General features: G+C 32.7%; 1 protein-coding gene across 1 annotated transcript; it reads left to right on the top strand.

Moving 5' to 3' along the window:
- The first annotated feature begins 215 nt into the window (after positions 1-215).
- LOC113870031 (cytochrome P450 86B1-like) lies at positions 216-3,332 on the top strand. Its single transcript, XM_027506627.1, has 2 exons — positions 216-1,696; positions 2,931-3,332. Exons 1-2 carry the CDS (start codon positions 485-487, stop codon positions 3,330-3,332), a joined length of 1,614 nt encoding a protein of 537 aa, XP_027362428.1. The 5' UTR covers positions 216-484.
- The last annotated feature ends 7,848 nt before the right edge of the window (positions 3,333-11,180 follow it).

Genomic DNA, 11,180 nt, shown 5'->3' with positions numbered 1-11,180 from the left:
CCTTAAAACTGTACAAATGTGTGGCTATTTAGGTAATCAGCCACACCCACTCCTCATCTTCCTTGGCCATACCATAAAAAGTGTCACCTCATTTTTAAGTCCTATTTGACACTCAAACATTAACATAGCCACAAATCTATTTCCAACAAGCACACACCTTGATCATTCCCAAAGTAAACCACAACCTCCCAAATCGAAACCGCAGTTCAAGCAAAAGATGCCACACAACCAAGTACTTTGTTCACTGAAAAGTAACTAATTGGTCACACAACACTTGATCTCACCGAATCAAAACCGCTTGGTAAATCAAAGCACGCCAAGAAACACACACCTCATAGAACAAACGTGATCAAGGCATCCCCAAAATCACTCTTCAGATTCACCATCATGCTCATGCATCTCCGCATATAAGTCCAACACCACAACCAAAGCTAGCAGCACTAGCTTCCTCAACCTCACCACCTCTTCTTCCAACTCCTCCAACATGGCAATATCCATTGGAAACATGCTCTTCCTCAGACTCTCCCTCTTGCAACACATCCAAATCCTTGAAATCACCATTGCAGCCATGGTCTTCATAGCCATGCACTATGTGAGCTCAAAGAGTCATTATGGCCTACCGGTTTGGCCTTTCCTTGGAATGCTACCATCCTTGCTCTTAGGACTCAAAACCAACTTGTATGAATGGCTCAGTGAGATTCTCAACCGTCAAAATGGAACCTTTATATTCAAGGGACCATGGTTCACAAGCCTCAACTGCATCATCACCTCTGACCCTCAAAAGCTTGAGCACATCCTCAAGACCAAGTTCTCTTCCTTTCCCAAAGGAAAGTTCTTTAGGGACACAGTTCGTGACCTTCTTGGAGATGGCATATTTAATGCAGATGACGAGACATGGCAGAAGCAAAGGAAGACAGCAAGCATTGAGTTTCACTCCTCAAAGTTCAGAAAACTAACAACTGAGTCACTCTTTGAGCTTGTCCAAAAGAGGCTCTTACCAACCTTAGACTCATCTGTTAAGAAATCAGCTATCATAGACCTTCAAGATATCTTGTTAAGGCTCACTTTTGACAATGTGTGCGTGATGGCCTTTGGTGTTGACCCTGGTTGTTCACAACCCCACCTGCCTGAAATTCCATTTGCAACAGCCTTTGAGCATGCAACTGAAGCCACCTTGCTCAGATTTATCACCCCAGTTTGCATTTGGAAGGCCATGAGGTTCCTCAACTTGGGGGTGGAGAAGAAGCTGAAGAAGTCAATAGAGAAAGTTGATGAGTTTGCTGAGAGTGTTATTAGGACAAGAAAGAGAGAGGTTTGTCTGGAAAGTAAGGAGGTGAAAAAGGAGCACAAGAGTGACTTGTTGACGGTGTTCATGAGGCTCAAGGATGAGAATGGACAAGCTTATTCAGAAAAGTTTCTGAGGGATATATGTGTGAATTTCATGTTAGCTGGGAGGGACACTTCTTCGGTTGCTTTGAGCTGGTTTTTCTGGTTGCTTCATCAGAATCCTGCAGTGGAAGAGAGCATTCTGGAAGAGATTTGCAGGGTGGTGAGTCAGAGGAAGGACTTCAAGATTGAAGGGTATGCAAATTCTTTGACCTTTAGACCAGAGGAGATAAAGAAGATGGACTATTTGCATGCTGCTATTTCGGAATCTCTCAGGCTGTATCCTTCTGTGCCTGTGGATCACAAGGAGGTAATTGATCAATTTACCTTTTATTTTTATGTAATCCTTTCTTTTTTATCAGCTTCATTATAATTCCATTTTGGTAATTAATTTGTACATGACTGATCACATCACAAAGTCCTAGTTGAAGATATATATCCTTTTTGCTTTTGTCTTCTATATATTAGAAATGTGTTGTCTCTCTTCCCTACAACCAATTGTCTTGATTTTTTAATCAATTTCTTCAGACTGACATTTAGCCATTTAAAACATTTAAGTATTATTTTTTGTCAACTTCTTGTTTACCTAACAAACGTAATCTTTGTCAGGCACATAATTTCTGAAGGTTTTTAAAAGGTAAGCATAGTTGAGCGAACCAATCACTATAACTTATCCATAAATTACTGTAGGATAAAGCAAAGTAGACTTCAAGTGTTAGGAAGACTGAAATGAAAACTATCTCTAAATGTAGCACAAATTTTATTTGAAAAATTGCTTCTGGCAAATATGTGGGCTCCCATATGACTAATTAGTTAAGAAGATCACACAATTCAAGGTAATATTATTAAATGCAACTTGGGATGGGAACCGAGACTGAATGCAATTGTCAACCAGTGAAACAAGTACAGACTAATAAAGTATCAGTTTTCTCGTTGAGAAATTAAAAAAGTAACAATTTTTTTATTAAAGTTATTAATATATCAAGTTTTCCACTACTTTATAATTTTTAATAAAAAATATTATTCATAATTTTTTATTGTGTGTTTTAATGTATGTATTAAAAAAATTGATAATTTGTTACAACCTTATTATTAGTTAAAGAATTGAACTCTGTCTAAGGGATTTTAAGTTGTTAACTAGAATAAATAATTTTATCTTAAATGAATTAACGAGACTAATATATTAAATTGAAGATTGTATTAATTTTTTATTTAATTTCTTATAAATAAAATTTTATTAATTTACTTAAGATGATAGATTGTTTATTTCATGTGATAACTTATATAAATCCTAAAGATTGTAGTACAGAAACTAAAAAATACAATCAATATTCTTATTTTTTAAAATTTTTATATAATTTTCTACTATTATATTTTTTACATCTCATGTATTATATTTATTTTAATTTCTCCTTCTATAATTACTTAAGTTTGACGAAATTGAAACAAGGAACTTTATTAGTATTATAAAATAACAAATAAAAAAATGAGACTTTTTAAAATGACAAATGATGTATATAACTAAAGGAAGTACAATTTTTCAGGTGGTGGAAGATGTGACTTTTCCTGATGGAACTGTGCTGAAGAAAGGAACAAAAGTGTTGTATGCAATATATGCCATGGGGAGAATGGAGAGCATATGGGGCAGGGATTGCAAGGTGTTCATGCCAGAGAGATGGCTTAGAGATGGTATATTCATGACAGAATCTGCATACAAATTTACTGCATTCAATGGAGGACCTCGCTTGTGCTTAGGCAAAGATTTTGCATACTATCAGATGAAATATGTTGCAGCCAGCATCATATTCAACTACCATGTTAAGGTGGTGGAGACCCACCCTATGGTGCCAAAACTTGCTTTGACTCTCTACATGAAGCATGGATTGAAAGTCAATCTTCACAAGCGTCATGTGGCAGAAATTCAGAAGCACTTTAAGTTTGGTTAAATATGAATTAAGTAGTAATATATGATTAATAATGGATACCGTGCTTTATTATGAATTACTATTGGTTTTTACTAGGTATATGATTTTCATATTTGTTATGTTTGAAGGTTAAAAGTCATTAAGAAACAACATGTATTTAGTCCTTGGAAGTTAAAATTTTACGCATTTATAATAGAGTTTATATATGTTGATTGTACTGTGTATATTGGATCTTTTGCCTTGTTATTATTGTTAACTTACCTCAAGTAACTGTTTAGTTTTTTTTTTCCATTTATTTATTTAAGAGTTGTCTATGAAAAAAAAGTTTTGGAAAGAAGAGAAGAATGTATATTTATATTTTAAATATATATTTTTTAAATTAATATTTACAAAATAAAAGATATAAAGTATTTTAATATAAATTTAATGTATTAATTATTTATTTATCATTGTAAATGATATATAGATCTTTTAATTTAAATTTAAAAAATACATTCTTCTTTTTTTGAAAAAAATTTCTCTCCTAAACAATCCTTTAAAATTAATTTAGAATAAAAGAAATATAATATAAAAAATTATTTCATCTCATTTTAATTCACAGAGCCACTAAAAATATGATAAATTTATCTTGTCATTTTATCATATATTTTAGTCTCTTATTCAAAATTAATCTTGTTAAAAAGGTTAGAGTTACATGTCAATAAAATAGAATAAAAATTAGTTACATATTTTAAGGATAAAATATTTTTAAAAAATCAGAGGAGTTGTCTGTAACACCCTCTTTTTATTTTTCAGTAATTTATATTTTATTTATTGTTAAGTAGTATTAGAATACATTTAAATGTGAATTTGAAGGATTTTAGAGGAACTTTAGTGTAGGAGATTTCGCTCAGCGAGGTAAATCTTGCCCAGGCGAGATTGGTCATGCAAGAATATACAATTGCAGGGCTATCCCGCTCAAGCGAGATAAGATAAATGCAGTCTAATTGTCACCTCGCTCAAGCAAGAGTGATTTCGCTCAGGCGAGCTAGGGATCTTGCTCAGACGAGATGGGTCACTCAGGCGAGGACCCATTAAAAAAATAGCATGCTTTCTAGACACCATCTTGCTCAGGTGAGATGGAGTTCGCTCAAGCGAGCATCAGAAAATAGTAGGCGAGACCGCTGTCTGCATATCTCGCTCAGGCGACAGAGCTGTCCATGAAATTTGATCCTTTTTAACAACTCTCCATAAACTCATTTTTGAGGTAAGGAAAACTCTATTTTATCATTACATTACAATATTTATTTTATGCTCATAGAGCACTATTATGTGAATATAGTATGAGAATAGATGGTTGAGATATCTTTTGTGTGAATAATAGATGAAAAGATGCTTATTTGATTGTTCAAACTATTTGATTGTTTGGATTAAGTGGTTGAAATATATGGGTATGTGTACTATATGATTATAGTACTTAATGTGGATGATGATTAAATTTGTTGAGTGATTTGTGTGATTTTATGAAAGATGTCTGAGTAAAATGATATGAAAAAATGATGTGGATATGAAAGATTTACAGTTGAAATTGTATCAATGAATGTATGAGTGGAATGGAAATAGTCTAGAAGTGCTTTATTAAGCACGATCTTATGAATGAGAAAGAGAATAACTCAGAGAATGACCTAAGAGTTGGATATGGATTTGATCTAGTGTGAATAGTTACAAAGATACAGTGGGGGTATAGAGTCCAGAGATGATGAAAATTTAGGGGAAAATCTGACTAGACTTCTGACTATGTCTTTGCTAAGGGCCCCAATTATTGTACATGTTGTATCCGTATGCATGAGCTAACCGGAAACTATTTACCTAGTTAAGTAAGACCTCGAGAAGTGTTGGAGGCATCGATATTTGTGATCACATTGCATTGGGAGTGCGTATTAGAATAAGAAAAAGGATAATAGATAATAAATTGTTAAATGTCATGTGTGATATAAATATGTTTGTAATATGAATTCATGAAATTGAATATGTTGTATCTACATTAAAATTTTGATTTTATGCTAAATGTTTGTAAAGGATAGAATAGACGCTCATCCTTATTAATAATTTCAGGAAATCAGGATGACAGAGCATCAAGGAAGGATTAGACTAGTAGATAGTTCAGTATATTTTAGGTTGAATTATGTATTTAATGAATACCAAAGAGTATGTTATTTTAAATTTGTTGTACTTGTAGAAGATGAATCTAGGGTTTTTGTTATGATAGAGATAGATTTCTCTTGTAGTATCCCTTTTGACTTTCCTAGGAGTAGAATATACCAGACTTTGTGTGTATATATGTACAGAGGTACTGTTAGAAACCCAACAACTCTCACATATCTATTTACCTGCCACGACCATGACTCTATCGGAAGACTGTCTAGATGAACCTTTGAGCGTGTCACTGGCACAGAGGTTATAGCTGATTCAGGCGATCACTACCTGGGATCAGATGAGGATTTGAACTCTGAAGATTTAGCTGAGATAGAGAGTTGGAATGTTGGAGATGAGTAGGACCGGTTTTCAGTAGTTGATTTTGAGGAAGACTGCTCTGAGATTTGTATATGTTTATGGATTGTAAATATTATAGTTATGTATATATTGTGTTAAGTCCCATTCATTTTGACAAATTTGATGCTCATGTATGTGATTTATATTCAGGTTTCCCAAAATGAAGAATACTCAATGCAATTGTGATATTTATTTATTCTTTACAGTATTTAATATTGTAGTTATATTAGTATTGGAAGTTTTAAAATTTTCATTTACATATAGAACTTAAGAAAATTTTTTAGTAATTGGCTAGAATCAATTCATTAAATTTTGTAAAAGATGTTCTATTTTAAATGATTAAGAATAATTCATACATTGTACGAATTTTGAGATAAGGATGTTACATTGTTACAAAAATTTATTTAAGAAAACTTTAAAAAAACTTCTAAAATAATATGATCTTTAAAATAAAAAATGACTTATGAAGTAGTTTATATTTATTTAATTCCTAAACAATAAGTGTTACTATTTTTATTTTTAAAGGAAGAAAAATTTATTTCTTAAAATGTTAATTGGTATCTTAAAACAAGAAAACAGTAACCTTAACTTAGTTGTGAAGATTTATTAATTATTTACCTGGATGTGGTGGGTGAGTCTACCATTGTAAATTTTTGCATATACAAGAATTTGAATCCAAGACCTTGCTTAAGCAATACCAAGCCGCTTGTCGCTGCCACCAACCTCTGTTAGTTAATAGCTTTTTATTTAAGCTAGGCTAACATAAATAAAAAGCAAATAAAAATGAATAAAAGTAAAACTAAAATAATAAGAATCCTATCTTTAGACGAACACTACTACAAAACCTGCATATATAGACAGTTTTACAGACAGATTTTTAAACAATTACAGACAGTTTTTGAAACTACAGATAGATTTATAGATGGACAAAAATTGTATGTAATATCCTCATTGATAAATAATTACAGATGGATTTCACAATCCCTTAACTTATAGACAGAAAAATTTGTTTGTAAATTAGAGACAGAAAAAACCATCTGTAATGTACAGACAAAAAAATCCGTCTGTAAGTTATAGACGAAAAAATCTGTATGTAAGTTACAGACGGAAAATGTAATCCGTCTGTGATATATTTTATCATTTTTGTTTCTTTTTGTTTATATACATAGTTATTTCTGCCTATTCCTAATTATCACAATTTATAAACATAATAAAAACTACAAAATTAAATCTAAAAATTCAAAATTGATTTATAAAATGTAAAATTTAAATGTCATTACAAATGAAGACATAAACATCCAAAAAAATAATATTAAAAATAAAATACAAGTGCCTATCACGAATAATTCGTATGATCATCATCTAAAGGAGTATTGCCATCAATAGACGAGGAGTCAGACATGACGCATGGAGCTGAAAACTGATGAAGCTAAAGCTGGTGAAGGGGGAGGAAGATGTGAGCTTCTTGCTCTTATGAGCTCAAAATACGCATGTATCTTCTATATTTGCATATGTTGTTGCTCTATCTGTTGCTAGACCTTCCTTTGCATCATCGATGCCACTTTATTCTCTATCTTCTTCTCCATTTTCCTTGCCCACTTCTTCTTCCATGCACTTTCCTTGCTTTTTCACATCTCCTCATTCTACTTCTGGAGTTCTTCATTAAGGACATGGACCATAGTACAGACCATGTCCTCCACTTTCTCAGTGCAAGAGAAGGGGCATCTCCGGTGACAAATGCAGGGGACATGGAGTCTGCAAAGCGGTCCCCCATGTCATAAATGCGACCTTTATAAAGGCCACCCATTATTTGTGACCACATAGCATCTTTCAACTGACTCTGGATCCTGAGAAGATGCCTCCTTAAGCCTTTGAACATAGTTATCCTATAGTTTAGTTCAAATAATTAGATATTAGTCTAGAAAATTATTTAATAAATCACTAATAATAACATATAGTATCAATAAGAATGACTTACATATATGGCTTGAGATCATGTATTAACTCACAGGTTTGTGTCTCCCCTGTGAGTGTGTGTCTCCTTGAACAACTCTCCATGCGTAGGTGGCCACAATAGGCCAATAAGAATATGGTTTATTAAACTGATTGTTTAGAGTGAACCCATTAGCACATAACCCTAACCTGACATTTCTAGGATCAGATGCAAACTCAGGATACACTTGATCAAAATGTTACAAAGCCTCACCATGAGATGGATGAGTCATTATCTCATCATTCCTTTTATTTTCAACATGCCATGTCATGTAAGGAGTTGAGCTCATAGATGTATACAACCTTTTTAGCCTAGAAATTAAAGGTAAATAATGCATTCTAGTTTGTGGTACATCTTTATGTTTACCACTTCTACCACCTCTTCTTGGTTTAAACCTAGGCTCTCCATAGAATTTGCAATTGGTCAAAACAACATCATCTTTGTAATACAACATGCAGCCTTTCAAACAACAATCAATTTTGACTTCTTTTAATCCAAGTTTGGAAACTAATTTTTGTACTTGGTAAAAGTCTTTTGGGCTTGAGTCAGGTTGGGGACTAAGCTCACTAATTAATGTAATCCATTGATCAAATGAACTATGACTTTGATTACCTTCTAACTTTATGCTTAACATTCTTACTGCTAAAGATAACTCTGAATGCACACACCCATTCCATAATTTGCTACCTCTAAAAGATTATAAAACCTTGTAGCCTCTCTATTAGGTTCTTGTTCAGCTTCAAAATAACAAAAAATTCTAAATTTAGAACCAACAACATCATAAACCATTTATTGATAACAACTATTACTTTCTACCCAACTTACCTTACCTACATCCTCACCTGATTGCAATATATTTGAATTGCCTACTTGATTTTCCACATTAACTACTTCTCCATGCTCAGTCCATATCCAATAATCATGTTTAAATTCAAACTTATACAAATCATACCTAATTGAATCAATATCCAAAAACTATCTACACTTGCACTTAAAACATGGACACCTAACTTTTTGGTTGGTGATTAATTATTGCGAATTACAACAAACACGTATGAATTCCTTTACACCCTCAAAGAATTCAGGTTTTATTCCCCCAACTTAGGTGTAACCAATCATACATCCAATGATGATTTCTGAGAAATATCTGGATCAAGAATTATATAAACCTAATACAAATACACAATGTTGTATAAACCTTCTATTATACATTACACAAATTTTTTAATATAAATTTTGGCAGAATCTCCCCTAATACATGTCAATTTCCTTACATTTGTTTACATCTAATACAAAAATCAAAATTTTCACTACACATAACTAATATACTATATAACAATATATTAATCAATGTATAAAAAACAAAAGCATCATAATCCTAAACCGTTCTAAAGCACATCTCCTTATAACTCCATAACATGCATATTCTACAAACTTCGCAAACACGAACAATCCTACAAAACACAATGATCAGGTTCAAAGAAGGACCTCTACGCTCTTCCCCTCAGTCATACAATATCTAATCCTACAACTCTATCTTAGAGATTTTAAGTCTCTAAAATACATAAAAAAAATTAAAAAACTAAACCGATTAAAAGTTAGAGTATTGTACCAGGAACACAATGATGCAAATTATCTTTCAAATGGATGCTCCAATCACTTGCAAAGGCCAAAAAGCTGAAGCTCCTAAAAAGAGAGACACAGAGAGAGGCGAGAGAGAGGAAATTATGCAAAATGATGAAGAAGAAGGAGGAGGCGCAGTTTTATGTGTTTCACACATTACAGACGAAAAAAATTTGGGGTGATATAATTGCAATGTTCACAAGAGTTTAACTTTAACTTTTTTCTCTAAAATATATAGCGTTATCAAAACAATCATTTAAAATTAAAATTTTAAATTTTAGTTTCCAAAATTAACCAATATTAATCACTTAAATTTTTATCATCAATAAACATTAAAATTAAATAACAGATGGATGATTTGTCACGTTAAATGATATATGGAATGATACAAAGCGATATTGTTTTAAAATTTTTAAAAATAATTCATTTTCATCCTTGACATTTGGTATTTTTGAACAATGACGTCCATCATCTTCTTCCCTTCTTCTTGTTCATCTTCTTCCATGGCAAAGTGATTCATGGCATGAGATTCGAGGGTGAAAAAAGAAGAGGATCAACAACATTTTGATCAAATGGCAATGAGGTTTATAGAAAGAAGGTTGTTTCACCATAGTTGGAGGTGGAGAAGATGGTGGAAAAAATATTCGTGAAGTGATTTTTTATGCAAAGCTTGGGGTGAGGGAGAAAGGTCATCAATTATTTGGCCAAATAATAGCAACGTCGACAATAAGAGGATTGTTCATAGTGGTTAAAGAAGAAAAGATGACTAAAACACAAGACTCCATAAAAGAAGATGAATCAGAGAAACAGAAATATCAAAAGTAAAAAAATTTATATTATTTAAAAAAAATACTAATAATACGTCACTTTCTAATTTTTTATGTGTCATTTAATGTGACAAATCATTATTGGGCCATTTGAAGTGCTAAGTAAAATTGGTCCTACAACGTACCAGATAACATTACCTCTAAATCTCTCAAATCTACATCCGGTGTTCCATGTGTTACAACTTAGAAAGTATGTGTCAGATCCTTTTCATGTGATCGACCTTGACTCGGTTCAAGTAAAAGAGGATTTGTATTATGATGTGTACCCGATGAGGATTGTGGACCATCACGTTAAGCAGTTGAGGGGCAAGGAAATGTCGTTGGTGAAGGTGATTTGGAGCTCAAGTGATGAGAGAGATGTCATATGGGAAATGGAAAGTAGGATGAGAGAGTTGTATTCAGAGTTGTTTGTATAGTTTGGTTGAATTTTAGAAACAAAATTCCCTAAAGGAGGGGAGAGTTGTAACACTCTGAATTTTGTAATATTGTTTGATTATTAATATAAGCATGTGGGTTGCTATTCGAATGTGTATTTAATGAGTATGATGATTTAAATGTATGTGTGTATGTGTGATGACATAAATATGTGTGAATGCGTGTAGATAAATATATATATATATATATATATATGTATAATTACGGATATTCGTGGTGTATTGAGAGATTGGATGTGTTTGGATTGATTGAAAATGTAGGCTAAGTGTGTGCTGCAAAGGCGTTCTCGCTGTAGCAAGAAAGTCCTAGACATAGAGCATGAATCTGTAGCGTTCTCGATGTAGCAAGAAAGTCTTGGGAGTAGGGGGTTATTCTATTGTGTTCTTGCTCTAGCGAGAGGCTCCTCGCTAGCTATAGCGAGAAGAGAATAGAGAAGGGTGCATTTCTGGGTTGTAGTCT

Source organism: Abrus precatorius, unplaced genomic scaffold (genome assembly GCF_003935025.1).
Source record: "Abrus precatorius isolate BTA unplaced genomic scaffold, Abrus_2018 Scaffold6, whole genome shotgun sequence".
Taxonomy (NCBI): Eukaryota; Viridiplantae; Streptophyta; class Magnoliopsida; order Fabales; family Fabaceae; genus Abrus; species Abrus precatorius.
The sequence above is the reverse complement of the archived record's forward strand: the minus strand, read 5'-3'. Positions and strand labels throughout refer to the sequence as shown.